Consider the following 20998-nt stretch of genomic DNA (forward strand, 5'->3'; position numbering starts at 1 on the left):
CTACTCCCGAGTGAAAAGAAGTGTCACGTCCTGACCAGTAGAGGGTGTAGTTGGGTCAGGACGTGGCAGAAGGGAGTGTGTGTTTTTTGTATTGTTTCATTGATTTTGGCCGTGTGACTTCCATTCAAGCACAGCTGTAGAGGGTTGTGGTTGATTGGGAGTCACACATAAGGAGCATGTTTTTCCTTTGGGTTTTGTGGGTAATTGTGCTTGTCAATGTGGTTGCACCTGACAGGACTGTGTTGGCTGTCAGTTTTTGTTGTTTTTGTAAATGCATAGTGTTCGTGACATTAACTATGACGAACCCTAACTCCGCCGCATTTTGGTCCACTTCTTCCATAGACAGCCGTTACAGAATTACCCACCAAACCCGGACCAAGCGGCGGAAGAGGAAGGAGTAGCAGGAGTACAGAGTTATGGACGAATGGACTTGGGAACAGATCCTGGACGGAGAGGGACCATGGACTCAGGCTGGGGAATATCGCCTCCCGCAGTGGGAGATTGAAGCGGCGAGAGCGGAGAGGCGCTATTATGAGGAGAGAGAGCGCAACGAGCGCGAGAGGCAGCCCCAATAATTTTTTTTGGGGGGGCACACGGGACAGTCGGTGGAGCTGAGGTCGGAACCAGAGCCAGTCGGGATGACATTGGAGGTGAGCGAGGGATATGAGACAGAGACTGTGACGGGATTAATGGGGAAATTAGGAGAGAGAGAGATGAGAGAGCTGCTAGTATGGTGCATAAAATACGGCATTCGCCCTAATGAGCGTGTCGTGGGAATGATGTCACCTGAGGCAGCTCTCCATACTCGTCCTGAGGTGCGTGCTGGTTGTCTGGTAAAGACTGTGCCCTGCCCAGAAACAGGCCTCCTGTATGTCTTCCCAGCCCTGCACGTCCTGTGCCTACGCCCAGAACCAAGCCTCCTGCATGTCTTCCTATCCTGGTCAAGCCCGTGTCTCCTCCACGGACCAGTCCTCCAGTGGGTCTCCCTATCCTGGTCAAACCCGTGTCTCCTCCATGGACCAGTCCTCCAGTGGGTCTCCCTATCCTGGTCAAACCCGTGTCTCCTCCACGGACCAGTCCTCCAGTGGGTCTCCCTATCCTGGTCAAACCCGTGTCTCCTCCACAGACCAGTCCTCCAGTGGGTCTCCCTATCCTGGTCAAACCCGTGTCTCCTCCACGGACCAGTCCTCCAGTGGGTCTCCCTATCCTGGTCAAACCCGTGTCTCCTCCACGGACCAGTCCTCCAGTGGGTCTCTCCACCCTGGTCTCTCCTGTGCCACCTCCACAAACCAGGCTTCCAGCGGGTCTTCCCAGACTGGTGAGTCCAGGGCCTGCGCCCAGAGCCAGGTCTCCGTTATGTCTCCCCAGCCTGGTGAATCCTGAGACGGAACTGCCAGAGTGGCCAGACTGCCCGGAACTGCCACAGTCACCAGAGCTGCCCGCCAGTCAACAGTCGTCATAGCTGCCCGCCAGTCAACAGTCGTCAGAGCTGCCCGCCAGTCAACAGTCGTCAGAGCTGCCCGCCAGTCAACAGTCGTCAGAGCTGCCCGCCAGTCAACAGTCGTCAGACTGCCCTGAACTGCCGGAGTGGCCAGACTGCCCTGAACTGCCGGAGTGGCCAGACTGCCCTGAACTGCCGGAGTGGCCAGACTGCCCTGAACTGCCCGAGTGGCCAGACTGCCCTGAACTGCCCGAGTGGCCAGACTGCCCTGAACTGCCCGAGTGGCCAGACTGCCCTGAACTGCCCGAGTGGCCAGACTGCCCGGAGCTGCCAGAGGTGCCCGCCTGCCAGGATCTGCCAGGGTGCCCTGCCTGTCCTCCGGCCCAGCCCGAGGGGCCCTCCTGCCCTCCGGCCCAGCCCGAGGGGCCCTCCTGCCCTCCGGCCCAGCCCGAGTGGCCCTCCAGTCCTCCGGCCCAGCCCGAGTGGTCTGTCTGCCAGGGTCAGCCCGAGTGGCCCGTCTGCCCGGCGCAGCTATCGGCGCCACCAAAGTGGGCGACGCCGAAGGTGGAGCGAGGTCCACGTCCTGCACCTGAGCCACCTCCAGGATAGGTGGGTTGGGGAGGGAGGGTGTAGCACAGTGCCGTCGGTGATGGCAGCCACCCTCCCTTCCCTCCCTTATTGTTTAGGTGTTCCTTTTTGTTGGGGATTTTCTTGTGTGTTCTTTTTTTAGGTGCATCCCGGGGTCTGCACCTTGAGGGGGGGGTACTGTCACGTCCTGACCAGTAGAGGGTGTAGTTGGGTCAGGACGTGGCAGAAGGGAGTGTGTTTTTTATTGTTTCATTCAAGCACAGCTGTAGAGGGTTGTGGTTGATTGGGAGTCACACATAAGGAGCATGTTTTTCCTTTGGGTTTTGTGGGTAATTGTGCTTGTCAATGTGGTTGCACCTGACAGGACTGTGTTGGCTGTCAGTTTTTGTTGTTTTTGTAAATGCATAGTGTTCGTGACATTAAATATGACGAACCCTAACTCCGCCGCATTTTGGTCCACTTCTTCCATAGACAGCCGTTACAAGAAGGAAGCCTGTACAGAATAAAACTATTCTAAATCATGCATTCTGTTTGTCACATTTTTTGCAGTTTTACTATAATGCAAAGAAATTAACTCTATGTCCTTAATACAAAGTGTTATGTTTGGGGCAAATACAACACATCACTGAGTACCACTCTTCACATTTTCAAGCATGATGGTGGCTGCATCATGTTATGGGTATGCTTATCATTGGCAAGGACTAGAGTTTTTTAGGATAAAAATAAAAATAATAGAGCTAAGCACAGGCAAAATCCTAGAGGAAAACCTGGTTTAGTCTGCTTTTCAACTGACACTGGGAGACAAATTCACCTTTCAGCAGGACAATAACCTAAAACACAAGGCCAAAAATACACTGGAGTTGCTTACCAAGACTACTTGAATGTTCCTGAGCGGCGTAGTTACAGTTTTGACTTAAATCGTCTTGAAAATATATGGCAAGACTTAAAAATGGCTGTCTAGCAATGATCAACAACCATTTTCAATGGATTTGCAAAACATTTTCAAAAAATGTTTTCATTTTGTCATTATGGGGTATTATGTGTTCATGGGTCTGCTTCATCCAAAAAAGTCAATTTAATCAATTTTGAATTCAGGCTGTAACACAAAATGTGGAATGGGTCAAGAGGTATGAGTACTTTCTGAAGGCACTGTATCTACTTAAAATGCCTTGTACTCCTGCACATTGTTCTGGAACTGGTACTCCCTGTCTACAGTATAGCTTCATTCATGCGTATGTTATTCCTCGTGTTAATATTTTTCTTTTTATTATTATTATTTCTTAAGTCTGCATCGCCGGAAAGGGCAAAGCAAGCATTTCAAGCCCATTTTATTCGGGGCATGTGACAAATAAAATTTGATTTGAAAAGCTTTAAAACTGGCAGTGATGTAGTCCAAACTATGTAATAAACCAAGAGACCACTTCAACTACCAAAGTGTAAATGTAAAGCATGCTGGGTGTTATTCGAATGAGCTCAGCACCGAAACAAGTAAAAATTTGGTCGGTCTGGACCTGACCAAATCTGACGAAGCACAGACGTCTACGTTTTGTTTCACAAGTTTGAATAGCACAGTATGCCACAGTTCAGTACAGTAGAGCACTGTACTGTAGTGTACCCTGCTGTACTGTAAAGTACTGTGCTGTTCCAAACTTGTGAAACATAGATGTCTATTATTGGTTCACATTTGGTTCTGACCAGACTAAATCTAAACCAATGATAGACGTCTATGTTTGGGCCAAATATAGGCCGGTCCAGATAGAACGTCTGTGGACGTTGAAATCAAGGCCGGTCGTCTAGACGTCTAAGATTGGTTCAGATTTGGTCTGTTCCGGACCAAAAATCTATGTCCGTGGACGATGAAATCAAGGCTGTTCCGGACTGCACCAAAAAAACACGCCAGGTCTGAGCAGAACCAAAAGAAAGGGTCAAAACTCTCAATAACCACCTACATTATGTTTCAATGGCTGACACAACAAGGATTTATGCTACACATTGCCCTTTGCCGCTACAAATGACAAAGAAAATCAAGTAGATTGCCTCTTGTAAACTGGACATCTCTGGTGTTGTTATCGGAGATTGTGAGAGTTTGATTGATTTGAAACAATTAGTTAAAGGTCAAACAATCACTCAACCAATACCCTTTCTATCAAATTTACATTCAACACAAGTACTGGCAGAGCAAACTCTATCATTCTTTATTTGACTTGTTTCTTTGGATCAATTCACCACGGGTGACTGGAACGTGTGACAACACAGCATACAGACTGTTAACCAGTACATCTAACCCTGTGTTTTAGTGTCGGATCAGGATGTATGCTAATTTGTGAGAGAGAACAAATAGTGATTAGCGTTTTTTAATGTTATGTTGCATTGTGCAGTTCTGTACAATGGCCCAGTGTCATCTCAAATATATCAATTTTGAGCACATTGTGAATCTTTTCATCTCACTCATCCAAGGCTATGCCGCTTCAGCGTTGCTTTTTTACCCAGTCTTTTCAAGGTCAGTCCACACACTGAGCAGACTCTCTCCTCCTCTTCTATTACTTTACACTTACCTTGTGTTCTCTCCCTTTCTTCTCACTAGCCTATGAGGAGTCGCCAGAAAACGCTAAGTTTTAGTTCAGGGATACAATTTTTTCAACATAACTTCCGTTTCCCCTGAAAAACGGAAGTGGGAACTCCGCTCAGGCATCTTTCTACACCTGCTATGTTAGGTTATCTGCTCCCTAACGCCTCTCTTCTTTGTGTACTCCATTCCTCTTCTCAATATCCATCTGCATCATCTCTCCTTTCCTATCCCCTCTGTTCAGACAATGACGAGACCTTGTATCCAAAGGGAAGAGGAAAGGCAAAACAAATCTACATTTTCTCTGTGTTGCTCTCAGCCCTGTATACTGCTAAATGCTGAAAGTAAACTCCTGTCAGCCCCTTGGGCACAGTTTTAATAAGCACGTGTGTGCTTGTTTTGTTTGGAGCTGGTATCAGGATTACCTGATTGATAAATAACCTATTGCCTTCCTGAATTTAATAAGTGAACAATGACAGGGATTTTCAAGCAGCAGTAATCCATCATGGGGGATTCCCTCTCTGAGAAAACAATAGAACATACATCGCTCCTGTTTGGCTGGGTCCATGTTACTCTGTCTGAAGACATCTTTAACAACTGTCATTTCAATGCCAATTTCAATGAAGGTGTATATTTCAGGCAGACACAACACCCACATGAGAGCTATACACCACATAAAATGAATATTGGTGGCACCACAGGTAGCTAATTTAGGCAGGGCTCCTACTCTCCAGTTATGCTTCACACATTCATATTGACATGGTGGGTCTAATCAGTTGCCATGGATTCAAATGTCATAAGTGGCATAACTGTACCCTACAATACTACTTGTTTTGTAGAAGGGTAGATATATGCAATCATTTGTTTTAGGGTTTTGTTTCATTTGCCATTTTGTGGAGAGAGTTGGTCCTGCTACTGGATGCTAGCTGTTGTAGGATTGAAGAGCATTTGAGAATAAAACTCTCAGTATTCAGTAGGTCAGCTTTCTCCCAAAGCCCAAATTGCACACTTGATGTTATTCACTGTAGTGTACTTCACTGGTGTTGGAGCCAAGGTTTCCCAATACCCCTAGCTGAAAACTGAATCACTATCATCTTCAGGCAGGGCAGGGCAGGGGATTCATAAAACCTAACCTTCATTGAATCTCTTGTCGACGGGTGGGGTTATCTGATAGATCAGAACAACAAAGCCACAGAGAGTAGGATAGCCAGAGCCAGAGTTATTGTCACGATATCCAAAAGAGGCAGGAAAGGGGTAAGTCAGGCGCAGGAGACTGAGGTCCGTTGAACAGCCGTTTTTAATACAGCGAGTGGTAAACACAGCAACAAGGCAGGGTGCACAGTCACAAAAAGGAAGGAGAACAGCTCCACAATCCAATAGACGGGGCGCAGCCCGGCAACCCTAATGCCTAACACAAATACGTAGCGCACTCCAAACATATAATAAACTTGCCCACTACAAAGCGTAACAAGCAACAATCCCGCACGAATCCCAAATGAAAACAGACAAACTAAATACCCCCCACTAATGACAAACAAGGAACAGGTGCAGACACGGAAACATGGATCGGTGGCAGCTAGTAGGCCGGCGACGACGACCGCCGAGCGCCGCTCGATCGGGGAGAGGCGCCACCTTCTGTGGACGTTGTGACAGTTATAGTCAAACGCCATTGGTTGTCCACGAACAACAAGGCTGTGTTAGGATAACTGCATGCAGTGGTTTTGCCAGGGGAGCACTGGCCATGGAATCTACAGCGGTGATCTCCTAAAGTCCTTAACAGCATAATTTTATCCATAACTGCACTAAACAGATCAGAGTGATAGAAGTTCCAAATTTTAAGCCAGATATACAACCTTGAGGTAGGGATGTGTCGATGTACCATTTTTTTTTTTTTGTTGCCTCGAACATAACATCTCCTTTTTTTGTTACATTCTGTACATGTCAGCATTTGGTGCATATCATGAATGCATCTATTTATCTGTGTGTTCTTATACAGTCTATTATGGTATGTGAACACAGTGCATGCTGGGACATAGTCTCCATTGAGTTAACTGGAGTTGTTTTTTATGTTTACTAAGGCAGCTGGGAGCCATGAAATATGAATATATAAAGTCTTCCAAATAACTGGGAGTCAAATATGCTTATCATCACCTCCCATCTTTACACCAAATGTCAATCTGAAGTCCTGCAGTAATTCAGGAAGGTACCGTATCTGTCCAAATCTCAGTCACTAGACAGAGAGCACCAGAACTCATTTCCATTTGGTATTTCATCAAAACTAGAATACATCTTGGAGGCCTTCATTTTTTTGAAACTTTATTTTAACAGGGAGTCATACTGAGACCTCTTTACAGAAGAGCCATGTATTACAGAAATGACAGAAAATACACACATCAAAATATACATACAAAATGCAAGCAGAAAGAAAACACAGTCATAAAAAACAACAACATTCATCAGTAATAAGGTCCTCAATCAGCTTTCTGAATTGCCTTAGAGGCACCAGAACATCACATTAAGAACATTTTGTTCCACAAATAAGGTGCAAGAAAACTAAAAGCTGATTTACCTAACTCAGTAGAGACCAAAGGAATGTCCAGTTAGCCATCCCTGAGACTGGGTATGGTAACTCATATGTTTAAAGTTTAGTAAAGATGTTAGGTACAGTGGGAGTTTTTGTAAAATGGCGTTATAAATGAAAACATAGCAATGTATCAACCTACATGACATCAAAGAGGGCCAACCAACTTTCTGGTAGAGAATGCAGTGATGAGTACTAACTGATGCCTGTAATGAAGTGCAGTGCGCTATGATAACGGCTTTAATGAAGTGGCAGATGTGTTCAAATAGATGATGTCGCCATAGTCTAGGACCAATAGGAACGTCGACTGAATAATTAGCTTTCTACTATTTAGCGAGAGGCATGACCTGTTACTCTTGAAGAAGAACATTTTGATTCTCAGCTTCTTAACTAACTCATCAATATGATTTTTATAAGACAGCTTTTCATCTACACAGATTTGTAAGCAGGGACAAAATCAATATGGGCACCATCCAAAGTACATTTGCATAAATCAGCAGAGTTATTTTTATGCGCTCTAGAGAAAGTTTAACCTGTATTCAATACTAATTTCAGTCCAATCAAGCTTTCTCAACACTGGGGCCCCGCAAGGGTGCATTCTCATCCCTCTCCTGTACTCCCTGTTCACCCACGACAGCATGGCCATGCACGCCTCAAACTCAATCATCAAGTTTGCAGACAACACAACAGTGGTAGAATTGATTACCAACAACAACGAGAGAGCCTAGGGAGGAGGTCAGGGCCCTCGGAGTGTGGTGTCAGGAAAATAACCTCTCACTCAATGTCAGCAAAACAAGAGATGATCGTGGACTTCAGGAAACAGCAAAGGGGGCACCCCCCTATCCACATTAACGGGACAGCAGTGGAGAAGGTGGAAAGTTTTAAGTTCCTTGGGGGAAAATATCACAGACAAGCTGAAATGGTCCACACACACAGACAGTGTGGTGAAGAAGGTGCAACAGCACCTCTTCAAACTCAGGAGGCTGAAAAAATGTGACTTGTCACTCAAGTCCCTCACAAACTTTTACCGGTGCACAATTGAGAGCATCCTGTCGGGCTGTATCACCGCCTGGTACGGCAACTGCACCGCCCACAACCGCAGGGCTCTGCAGAGGGTGGTTCGGTCTGCACAACTCATCACCGAGGGCAAACTACCTGCCCTCCATAACACCTACAACACCCGATGTCACAGGAAGGCAAAAAAGATCATCAAGGACAATAACCAACCGAGCCAATACCTGTTCACCCCGCTTCCATCCAGTAGGCGAGGTCAGTACAGGTGCATCAGAGCTGGGACAGAGAGATTGAAAAACAGCTTCTATCTCAAGGCTATCAGATTGTTAAACAGCCATCACTAGCACAGAGAGGCGGCTGCCTACCTACAGACTTGATATCATTGGCCACTTTAATAAATGGAACAATAGTCACTTTAATAATCCCACTTTAAGAATGTTTACATATATCGCATTACTCATCTCATATGTATATACTGTATCCTTCACTATTTATTCTTTACTATCTATTGCATCTTAGCCGCTCTGTCACTGCTCATCCATATATTTTATATTTATATGTTCCTTTCCCATTCCTTTACTAGATTGTGTGTATTAGGTTATGTTGTGGAATTTGTTAGATATTATATTTTGTTGTGGAATTTGTTAGATATTTCCTGTTAGATACTGCTGCACTGTTGGATCTAGAAACATAAGAATTTCGCTACACTAGCAATAACATCTGCTAACCATGTGTATGTGACCAATAAAATTTGATTTGATTTGATTTGAAGGCAGACTGTAGTTCAGATAGAGCCTGGTCAACCATGGGGGCAATAGCATACACAACACTATCATCGGAATACAAGTGCAGGTAACAATTTTTTACAGTCAATATTGTGAAAGTACATTTTGAGAGGCTTCACTGCAGGTAGATTGTATGTTTAAATTTCAATATACTGTTTGGAAAAAAAATCTAAAGGTACTGTACTTTCTATATACAGTACCAGTCAAGTTTGGACACACCTACCCAGGGTTTTTCTTAATTCTTTACTATTTTCTACATTGTAGAATAATAGTGAAGACATCACATCTATGAAATAACATATATGGAATCATGTAGTAACCAAAAAAGGGTTAAACAAATCAAAATATATTTTATATTTGAGATTCTTCAAAGTAGCCAACCTTTGTCTTAATGACAGCTTTGCACACTCTTGGTATTCTCTCAACCAGCTTCACACTGTATATATTGTTAATGTAAACTGTAATAAGTACAGAACCCAAAATCGACCCCTACAGGACACCTTTCGTTTATGTTCAAAAACCCTGATTTAACACCATTAGTAGATACACATTGAATTCCACCTGTCAAGTAATTTTGAAAACAGTTACATACAACCTGGTCTAGGCCAATTGAGGAAAGCCTCCAAATTAGCGAGTGGTGATCAACAGTATCAAAGGCCTTTGACAGGTCAATGAAGAGGGCAGCACAATGTTGCCTTTTATCCATACAGTTAGCCATATCATTTATAACTAGGGATCCAGCAGAGATAGTGCTATGACCTGGTCTAAAACCCAACTGATGAACACTACTGTTCAAAAGTTTGGGGTCACTTAGAAATGTCCTTGTTTTTGAAAGAAAAGCAATTTTTTTGTCCATTAAAATAACATCAAATTGATCAGAAATACAGTGTAGACATTGTTAATGTTGTAAATGACTAATGTAGCTGGAAACTGATTATTTTTAATGGAATATCTACATAGGTGTCCCGGATGCTGGCCTTCTTGGCAGAGTTCCTCTGTCCAGTGTCTGTGCTCTTTTGCCAATTTTAATATTTTATTTTTATTGGCCAGTCTGAGATATGGCTTTTTCTTTGCAACTCTGCCTAGAAAGCCAGCATTCCGGTTTCGCCTCTTCACTGTTGACGTTGGTGTTTTGCGGGTACTATTTAATGAAGCTGTCACGTCCTGACCCTTGTAAGAGGTCATTTGCTACAGTAGAGCGGTCAGGGCGTGACAGGTGGTTGTGTTTGGTGGTTTGGGGTTTTCTGTTTATAGGTGGGGTTTTTCTAGTATTCTATTTCTATGTTTTGTTTTCCAGGTTTTGGCCGGGTATGGTTTCCAATCAGAGGCAGGTGTCTTTCGTTGTCTCTGATTGGAAGCCATACTTAGGCAGCCTGTTTTCCTTTGGAGTTTGTGGGTAGTTGTTTTCCGTTTTGTCTACGTACCTGACGGAACTGTTTGCTGTTGTTTTTGTTATTTTGTTGAAGTGCTATCATAAATAAAAGAAATATGAGCACTTTACACGCTGCGCCTTGGTCCCCTTTCAACGACCGCTGTGACAGGCAAGTCCTCAACAGCCAGTTGCGGGTACTATTTAATGAAACTGCCAGTTGAGGACTTGTGAGGCATCTGTTTCTCAAACTAGACACTCTAATGTATTGTCCTCTTGCTCGGTTGTGCACCGGGGCCTCCCACTCCTCTTTCTATTCTAGTTAGAGCCAGTTTGCGCTGTTCTGTGAAGGGAGTAGTACACAGCGTTGTACCAGATCTTCAGTTTCTTGGCAATTTCTCGCATGGAATAGCCTTCATTTCTCAGAACAAGAATAGACTGACGAGTTTCAGAAGAAAGGTCTTTGTTTCTGGCCATTTTGAGCCTGTAATCGAACCCACAAATGCTGATGCTCCAGATACTCAACTAGTCTAAAGAAGGCCAGTTTTATTGCTTCTTTAATCAGAACAAGAGTTTTCAGCTGTGCTAACATAATTGCAAAAGGTTTTTCTAATGATCAATTAGCCTTTTAAAATTATAAACTTGGATTAGCTAACACAACATGTCATTGGAACACAGGAGTGATGGTTGCCTATAATGGGCCTCTGTACGCCTATGTAGATATTCCATTAAAAATCTGCCTTTTCCAGCTACAGTAGTAATTTACAACATTAACAAAGTCTACACTGTATTTCTGATCAATTTGATGTTATTTTAATGGACAAAAAATGTGCTTTTCTTTCAAAAACAAGGACATTTCTAAGTGACAGCAAACTTTTGAATGGTAGTGCACATTTAGAATACATTTCAAAGACAAGAAAGATCTTAGCTGAGAATTAATCATTGATTCTAATATTTAGCTAGCCAAGAAAGTTTAGAACTAGGGTGATAATTATTTAGGTCACAAGGGTCACCACCTTTTGTGAAGGGGAAGTACATGGGCCGGCTTCCAAACCTTGGGGATTGTACCAGATATAATCGGCAGGTTACAAATATGGGTTAATGATTCCGCAATCAGGGGGGCAGAGAGCAGCACCAAAAATGGATTAAGCTTACCAGCCTTAGTGGATCTTTTTTACATAAATATTAAGCAAGGCATCGTGCTAGTCACAGGTAGTAAATTGTTGAAAAAAAATCACTAGTAGGTGATGGGTTAAGCGTCAAGTCAGCTAGAGGCTGGCAAAGGGAAGAGCAGTCGATTGACTGACCAGGGTCAATTAATTAAGGATTAACCCCTTTTTTTTCAATTTTCGCCTAAAATGACATACCCAAATCTAACTGCCTGTAGCTTAGGCCCTGAAGCAAGGATATACATAAGTGTTTCCTTTCAAATGGTACCAAGGATATGCATATCCTTGGTACCATTAGAAAGGAAACACTTGTAAGTTTATGGAAATGTGAAAGGAATGTAGTAGAATATAACACAATAGATCTGGTATAAGATAATACAAAGACAAAAACAACCGTTCTTTTGTATTTTATTTGTACCCTCATCTTTGAAATGCAAAAGAAAGGCCTTAATGTATTATTCCAGTCCAGGTGCAATTTAGATTTTGGCCATTAGATGGCACCAGTATATGTGCAAAGTTTTAGACTGATCCAATGAACCATTGCATTTCTGTTCAAAATGTTGTATCAAGACTGCCCAAATGTGCCTAATCTGTTTATTAATCATTTTTCAAGTTCAAAATTGTGCACTCTCCTCAAACAATAGCATGGTATTCTTTCACTGTAATAGCAACTGTAAATTGGACAGTGCAGTTAGATTAACAAGAATTTAAGCTTTCTGCCAATATCAGATATCTCTATGTCCTGGGAAATGTTCTTGTTACCTACAACCTCATGCTAATCGCATTAGCCTACGTATGTCACGCCCTGACCTTAGAGAGCTTATTTATTCTCTTTGTTTGGTTAGGTCAGGGTGTGACTCGGGTGGGAATATCTATGTTTTCTATATTTTATTTTTTTTGCCGGGTGTGGTTCCCAATCAGAGGCAGCTGCCTATCGTTGCCTCTGATTGGGAATCATACTTAGGCAGCCTGTTTTCCACCTGAGTTTTGTGGGAGGTTATTTTCTGTTTAGCGTATGTGCCTGATGGAACTGTGCGTTTTCGTTTTTTCCCTTTTGTTATTTTGTTTGAGTGTTTCTTGAAAAGAAATAATCATGAGCACTTACCACGCTGCGCTTTGGTCCACTTCTTCACCTTCAGACGACTATTACAACGTAAGCTCACCGTCCCATGGAAGGGACACCAATCCCGTACATCTGTTTCTCAGTTGTCTAAAAGATTGCCAGTCCACTGAAGAGTCAGTTTTGCCTTGCTTTGGCCCAGGCCTGATTTGTCATCTGAATGATCTCAGATAGCTCTGAAGAAAACCATGGATTAGATCTATCTTTGACTCTGAATTGTTTAAAAGGTGCATGTTTATCTGCCAGAGGAATAAATATGGAGAACTTTTCTAGAGCCAACTCAGGGTCTAAATTAGAGTAGAACATGTCATGTAAATACCCCTCAGGAATAAACTTAAAAAAATATGTTTTAATTAAACGACGATTAGTATTTTGCTGTTGATGTAGGCTAACTGAGTAGAACATGCAACTCACTGAAAGCAAAGCATCAGTCAGCATCATTTTATTGATTTTCTATAAATGTAGCAAAACATTCTGCATACAGACAGACATGTTTTGTTTGTATTATTATTTATTTATTTAAACGTTTTACCCCTTTTTCTCCCCAATTCTTGAGATATTCAATTGGTAGTTACAGTCTTGTCCCATCGCTGCAACTCCCATATGGACTCGAGGGAGGCGAAGGTCGAGAGCCATGCGTCCTCCGAAACGCGACCCTGCCAAACCGCACTGCTTCTTGAAACACTGCTCGCTTAACCCCGAAACCAGCCGCACCAATGTTTTGGTGGAAACACCGTACAACTGGTGACCGAGTCAGCGTGCATGCTACAGACAGACAAATATTGAAAGTGAAAAGAACAAATTGAGCCACTGTTGAAACTCAGGGTTCTATTCAATCAGATCCGCTTTAGCCGACATCCGCATAGCAGTTGTTTTGGCAGTGTCGGATGTGGAACTAGGCTACATTAGAGCTATCAAATCCAAAAGCGGCTCCTGACATTAGGCTATACCAAAGACTGTCTATTATATTGACAATATACTCGAGTGACCGCTCTAACAATGGAAATACATGTCTTCAAAGATAGAAGGCAGGCAGGAAGAGGTGAGATTTGGTGGGACCATTCTAGCCAATGAAAGGGCAGATTCACGTGTGAACAACAGGCCATAGATCTAGATCTTTGTATCTGTGCCATTTTGCATCTGTGAAAGCAAGGACAGTGCCATTGAGGCTATCTACATTTTAAAGTAGTCAATTTTCTTCTTCTTCATTGGCTGATTGCTCCCAACTCATAGGAATCCCACCCAGTTGACTACTTTAAAATGATAGAAGCCCTTAATGGCAATGTTCATGCTAAAATGGGTTATATCCATGATGAGTCCTCTATCTATCTCTATGACAACAGACACCACCCCGATATAAAGTCGTTTTTTCCCCACGTGTGTTTACTTATATCAGTGTATTCGTAAAAACCTAACCATTACGAAACTTCTATTTTAGCAAATTAGAAATTACATTTTTTGCTGACCAAATTCAACACTCTCTCACTGACCTCCATACAAAAATTCCTCACTTCATGTACTTATTTTCATGGACAGAGTAAATCCTCTCCCACTTCGCCTCTTCCTCTCTGGCTATACCTATAATGTAATTGGCTGCACGGAGTTGCATTAAGAGAAATCCCACGCAGCATTGTTTACAAACGCAAACACTGGAATATTAGATGTAATCTCGATCTCTGTTAGGCTGATATAAATTCTCATGATTTTGTTTAATGATTTTCAGTTTGAGAGTAATTATTTCTATATAGCCGACACTTTCTTGATCTGAACTTCTAACGTAAGTGGGATGGGTGTGGCTTCGTGACAATGATCAATAGCAGCTGGTCACCGATTTGACAGCTCCAACCAGATACACCTCCGACACCACCAAAACATCAGTTATGAGGGTGTCGGCTACCGCTGGTTAACGCTTGATCTGATTGAATGTAGGCCTCAGTCAAATAAGACCGGAGAACCCTGTACACGTACAGTGCATTCTGAAAGTATTCCGACCCTTTGACTTTTTCCATATTTTTCTAAATTACAGCCTTATTCTAAAACAGATTAAATTGTTTTTTCCCCTCATCAATCTACACACAATACCCAATAATGACAAAGCAAAAACAGGTTTTTCATAAAACAGAAATATCACATTGACATAAGTATTCAGAACCTTTACTCAGTAATTTGTTGAAGCACCTTTGGCAGCGGTTACAGCCTCGAGTCTTCTTGGGTATGACACTACAAGCTTGGCGCACCTGTATTTGGGAAGTTTCTCCCATTCTTCTCTGCAGATCCTCTCAAGCTCTGTCAGATTGGATGGTGAGTGTCGCTGCACAGCTATTTTCAGGTCTCTCCAGAGATATTAGATTGGGTTCAAGTCTGGGCTCTGGCTGGGCCATTCAAGGACATTCAGACTTGTCACGAAGCCACTCCTGCGTTGTCTTGGCTGTGTGCTTAGGGTCGTTGTGCTGTTAGAAGATTAACCTTCGGCCCAGTCTGAGACCCGAGTGCTCTGGAGCAGGTTTCCATCAAGGATCTCTCTGTACTTTGCTCCGTTCATTTATCCCTCGATCCTGACTTGTCTCCCAGTCCCTGCCGCTGAAAAACATCCCCACAGCATAATGCTGCCACCACCATTCTTCACCGTGGGGATGGTGCCAAGTTTCCTCCAGATGGCACGCTTAGCATTCAGACCAAAGAGTTCCATCATGGTTTCATCAGACCAGAGAAACTTTTTCCTCATGGTCTGAGAGTCCTTTAGGTGCCTTTTGGCAAACTCCAAGCGGGCAGTCATGTGCCTTTTACTGAGGAGTGTCTTCCGTCTGGCCACGCTACCATAAAGGCCTGATTGGTGGAGCTGCAGAGATGTTTGTCTTTCTGAAAGGTTCTCCCATCTCCACAGTGGCGCTCTGGAGCTCTGTCAGAGTGACCATTGGCTTCTTGGTCACCTCCCTGACCAAGGCCCTTCTCCCCCAATTGCTCAGTTTGGCCAGGCAGCCAGCTCTAGGAAGGGTCTTGGTGGTTCCAAACTTCTTCCATCTAATAATGATGGAGACCACTGTGTTCTTGGGGACCTTCAATGCTACAGAGAATTTTCGGTACCCTTCCCCAGATCTGTGCCCTGACATAATCCTGTCTCGGAGCTCTACGGACAATTCCTTCGACCTCATGGCTTGGTTTTTGCTCTGACAGGCACTGTCAACTGTGGGACCTTAACATTGATTTCATTGTCATGTTTTGTCAACAATCTACACAGAATACTCTGTAAAAGTATGTGCCTATCCAAATCATGTCCAATCAATATAATTTACCACAGGTGGACTCCAATCAAGTTGTAGAAACATCTCAAAGATGATAAATGGAAACAAGATGCACCTGAGCTAAATGTAGAGTCTCATAGCAAAGGGTCTGAATACTTAGATAAGGTATTTCTGTTTTATATAGGTTTTATAAATATGCAAAAAAATCTAAAAATGCTTTATTATGGGGTCATTATGGGGTAGATAGATGAGAATCTTTTTCATCCATTTTAGAATAAGGGAAGTGGTCTGAATACTTTCCATCATGGCTTTGTGAAGTTTATGGAAACTCTGTACTTATGATTGGGGTTCCCAGGACCAAGTTTGAGAAACGCTGCTTTAGGATGACAGTATCACAACTTTAAAGGGAGGAATGTGTTGAATTTGCACCCTTTGTCTCATCTGCTTCCATCTTTGAGAGACGTATGGTGAATATATAATGAGGTTACAGACACAATGGTTTCTTCCTTTTTAACATATCATAAACAGAAAGAGTGTACATCATACAACATCTCAAGCAACACAACACAACTGTTCCATTATTATTATGATTTGATTGAACCTTTATTTAACTAGACAAGTCAGTTAAGAACAAAATCTTATTTACAATGACGGCCTACCGGGGAACAATGTGTTAACTGCATGTTCAGGGGCAGAATGACAGATTTGACCTTGTCAGCTCGGGGATTCAATCTAGCAGCCTTTCGGTTACTGGCCCAACGCTCTAACCACTAGGCTACCTGCTGCCCCGGCATAATTGCTAGTAAAGAAGTATACAATGTAGGTACAGTAACATTATATACAGTGAGGGAAAAAAGTATTTGATCCCCTGATGATTTTGTACGTTTGCCCACTGACAAAGAAATGATCAGTCTATAATTTTAATGGTAGGTTTATTTGAACAGTGAGAGACAGAATAACAACAAAAAAATCCAGAAAAACACATGTCAAAAATGTTATAAATTGATTTGCATTTTAATGAGGGAAATAAGTATTTGACCCCTCTGCAAAACATGACTTAGTACTTGGTGGCAAAACCTTTTTTGGCAATCCCAGAGGTCAGACGTTTCTTGTAGTTGGCCACCAGGTTTGCACACATCTCAGGAGGGATTTTGTCCCACTCCTCTTTGCAGATCTTCTCCAAGTCATTAAGGTTTCGAGGCTGACGTTTGGCAACTCGAACCTTCAGCTCCCTCCACAGAATTTCTATGGGATTAAGGTCTGGAGACTTGCTAGGCCACTCGAGGACCTTAATGTGCTTCTTCTTGAGCCACTCCTTTGTTGCCTAGGCCATGTGTTTTGGGTCATTGTCATGCTGGAATACCCATCCACGACCCATTTTCAATGCCCTGGCTGAGGGAAGGAGGTTCTCATCCAAGATTTGACTGTACATGGCCCCGTCCATCGTCCCTTTGATGCGGTGAAGTTGTCCTGTCCCCTTAGCAGAAAAACACCCCCAAAGCATAATGTTTCCAGCTCCATGTTTGACGGTGGGGATGGGGTTCTTGGGGTCATAGGCAGCATTCCTCCTCCTCCAAACACAGCAACTTGAGTTGATGCCAAAGAGCTCCATTTTGGTCTCATCTGACCACAAAATTTTCACCCAGTTGTCCTCTGAATCATTCAGATGTTCATTGGCAAACTTCAGACGGGCATGTATATGTGCTTTCTTGAGCAGGGGGACCTTGCGGGCGCTGCAGGATTTCAGTCCTTCAAGGCGTAGTGTGTTACCAATGGTATTCTTGGTGACTATGGTCCCAGCTGCCTTGAGATCATTGACAAGATCCTCCCGTGTAGTTCTGGGCTGATTCCTCACCGTTCTCATGATCATTGCAACTCCACGAGGTGAGATTTTGCATGGAGCCCCAGGCCGAGGGAGATTGACAGTTCTTTTGTGTTTCTTCCATTTGCGAATAATCGCACCAACTGCTGTCACCTTCTCACCAAGCTGCTTGGCGATGGTCTTGTAGCCCATTCCAGCCTTGTGTAGGTCTACAATCTTGTCCCTGACATCCTTGGAGAGCTCTTTGGTCTTGGCCATGGTGGAGAGTTTGAAATCTGATTTTGTTGTTATTCTGTCTCTTACTGTTCAAATAAACCTACCATTAAAATTATAGACTGATCATTTCTTTGTCAGTGGGCAAACGTACAAAATCAGCAGGGGATCAAATACTTTTTTCCCTCACTGTATATGTCAATAATAATGATGCTTGGGAGCTGATGTATACAAGAATGAAAAAGCTTATTGTAAAGCAAGATAAGGGAGAGTCTCCATACTGTATTTTGACATAAAAGGCATTGCTACTGCTTTCATTCACCAAGTGTTATTACACTGGCACAATGCACACAAGCACACACACACACACACACACACACACACACACACACACACACACACACACACACACACACACACACACACACACACACACACACACACACACACACACACACACACACACACACACACACACACACACACACACACACACACACACACACACACTTTATTGAAATTCAGATAAGTAATAAAGTCCTCACAGTTTGCAAACAGTCAAAAATGTGTTATCCAGTAACCTAACATGTTGTAGCGCTAACTGCTGTTATAGCAACACAATTTTCTTTAAATATTTACATTTATTTAATGATCAACTAAATTTACTTCATATATTGTATGTCCTTTATTTTACAATGAAGATAAAAATTGATTTCCTTCAAGTTTTCACTGTAGTTTACTACTGCCTCCCTGACCATTCCACACAAACTTGCTGCAATAGCAAACAAGATTAATTTCCAATTAAAAATGGAAATCCACTGCAAATACAAATTGACCGATAAAGCTGTTGAGAGCAAAGCCAATAGAAAACATACATTTAAAAGGTATATTCCATTTCCAACATGGTAGTTTATCTCAGACCTACATTCAATTAAAACTAGGTTTTAAACACAGCTAAGATGCAGGGAGTCAGGGAGTCAAGCAGGCGTTATCCTCATGGTGTTTACTTTAATAAAATGTCCTTTTGAGTATAACGTTTCTTCTTCTTTCTATACCGTTCTTATTTCACCAGGGTCTCCGTTTACGCACAGGCTCCTGCAGCATCAAAAGGCTTGATACTATATATTGATATTCCATTTGATATGTACATAAATATTCATATGAATAAATTCCATTATGTACACCTTCATCCATATTTCTTCAACACAAATTACTAAATATAATTCTAGGTCAGCCTAGACTTGACCAAGACAAGAAGTGATGTAATGTAAGTTAAGTGGTTTATCTGTTCATAAACACTGTATTAAATAGACCCACACTGGGTGAATACACAGCGATCCAAGCCTTCAGTCCTTAACATTCAAACTGCCATGAGCTGGGTATATTTCATTATGCTTGTCTGCAGGTAAGCTCTATTGTTCTAGAGGTTTTACTCTGAGTAATTCTCTCTGTAATCCTCAGTGAGTCCCAAACAAAATAACAAAAATTGGCTGAGCCTTTAATGCTACAAAACATCCCACAGTGCTCTCTGATTGAATAACATCCTGAAGGAAACTTCAGGATGCAGGTTTATGTGTGAGATGTTGCTGTTAAGCCTTGCCTGGTGAGGCTTGAATAATCTGTCTTGGGTTCTAGATGTTTGAGGTTTATTTGCTCATTTACATTCTACCCTCAGCTCTCCCAGACAGCATCCCCCTGGAACCATACTATCCAACTCTTAAATTGATGAAAAGGATGAGAGTATTTCAGAGAGAGTTAGAGAGATAATGTGTGTATGAAATGAATACACTACAGATGAGGAGCCACCAATCTGAACACGCAGCTAGAAATATATCCAACACATTTTTAGTACACCAAAAATATTTGTGAGTTTATTATCCTTTTTTTTTTTCTTTCTTTTTTTTTTTTTTACATGTCCTCAATGAGTTCCTCCCTCCCCTTCACCCTGATCGTGCCTATATCTTGGCCAACAGCAGCAGAAGGGACAGACATAAGGAGAGCAACCAGAAAGAGCCGGGACCTAGATGGTGGGTGTGTGCTTTTAGAGACTCCTGGTTAATCTCTTCCTGGTTGGGTGGGCTCAGGGCATCAGCAGTGCCAGCTGGTTGGTTACGACTGGAGCACATGTCATACAGGTTACCAGAAAACTGCATCTTCTTGGACTCCTGTCGCAGAGACTCCCAGACTGCAGCAGCCTCATCAGGACAGCCAGCCATCGCCATGTTCGCACAGTCATGAAACTCATCCCAGGACCTGTAGGGGATGGAAGAGTGATGGTCACATAGCTCTTGAGTTCTTGAATAACTTTTATACGTCCATATCTTTCTAACAACCAGGTATAACAATGTAGTTCAAGACACTATCTATTATTCATCTGTGTGGTACAGTAAAGGATCCCCCATGAAACCATGGTTGTAGTTATTTGGTTGCTATGGGAAGGGCTGTGTGTAAATCTATAAGGAGGAGATCAGGCAGAAGCAGATTGGTCCAACACAACATATGCCCGTAACACGACACATCATATATTCACAATCCCTGGGTACAAGTGCAGAAAGGCTAAACTTGCACTGTATTTGGATATGGGCCCTTAGTATAAACTCAACCCTAAAACAGCACATCTGCTGGGGGCTTAGGTGCATCTGTTTACCATACACACAGGAGACCTTGAGGGGAATGGGTGAAACAAAGTGGAAGCAAAATGCAGCCTTGCAAAGTCCCAGAGTCACATGTGCAGTAGGAAACAGCAGAGTAACAGCAGGTGAAGGGTAGCTTGTTAGCTAAATCTGACCGCAGTCTCTTTTCTGATTAAAATAATAAAGGATTGCTGAGGTGTTAGACTGAACACTTGATCTAAAACATACACTGCATGCTAATGCATAAAAAAAACACACATAAAGATACACACAAACCAAGCTTGAGGGAAACAATGACATTACCCGTTCTAATAATGGCAGATTTCCCCTTCATTTCTATTCTATACTCACAGTAAGCTCTCCTATCATTCCATAGAGAATACTGACAGTGGTGCAGCCTTGGCCTAGATGCAAATCTGAGAATTTTATCCAGGAGGGGAAATACTGCCTTTCTA

At 42.8% G+C, this 20998-nt stretch overlaps 1 protein-coding gene across 1 annotated transcript in view; it reads right to left on the reverse strand.

Moving 5' to 3' along the window:
• Positions 1 to 17382: 17382 nt before the first annotated feature.
• The window catches only part of nrn1la (neuritin 1-like a), a 46085-nt gene continuing 42469 nt past the window's right edge, over positions 17383 to 20998 (reverse strand). The window contains exon 3 of the mRNA XM_045696798.2: positions 17383 to 20163. Within this exon, the coding sequence (XP_045552754.1) occupies positions 19866 to 20163 (298 nt within the window). The 3' untranslated portion in view covers positions 17383 to 19865. The remainder of the gene's footprint in view (positions 20164 to 20998) is intronic.

This window comes from Salmo salar, chromosome 16, assembly GCF_965601325.2.
Source record: "Salmo salar chromosome 16, fSalSal1, whole genome shotgun sequence".
Lineage (NCBI taxonomy): Eukaryota > Metazoa > Chordata > Actinopteri > Salmoniformes > Salmonidae > Salmo > Salmo salar.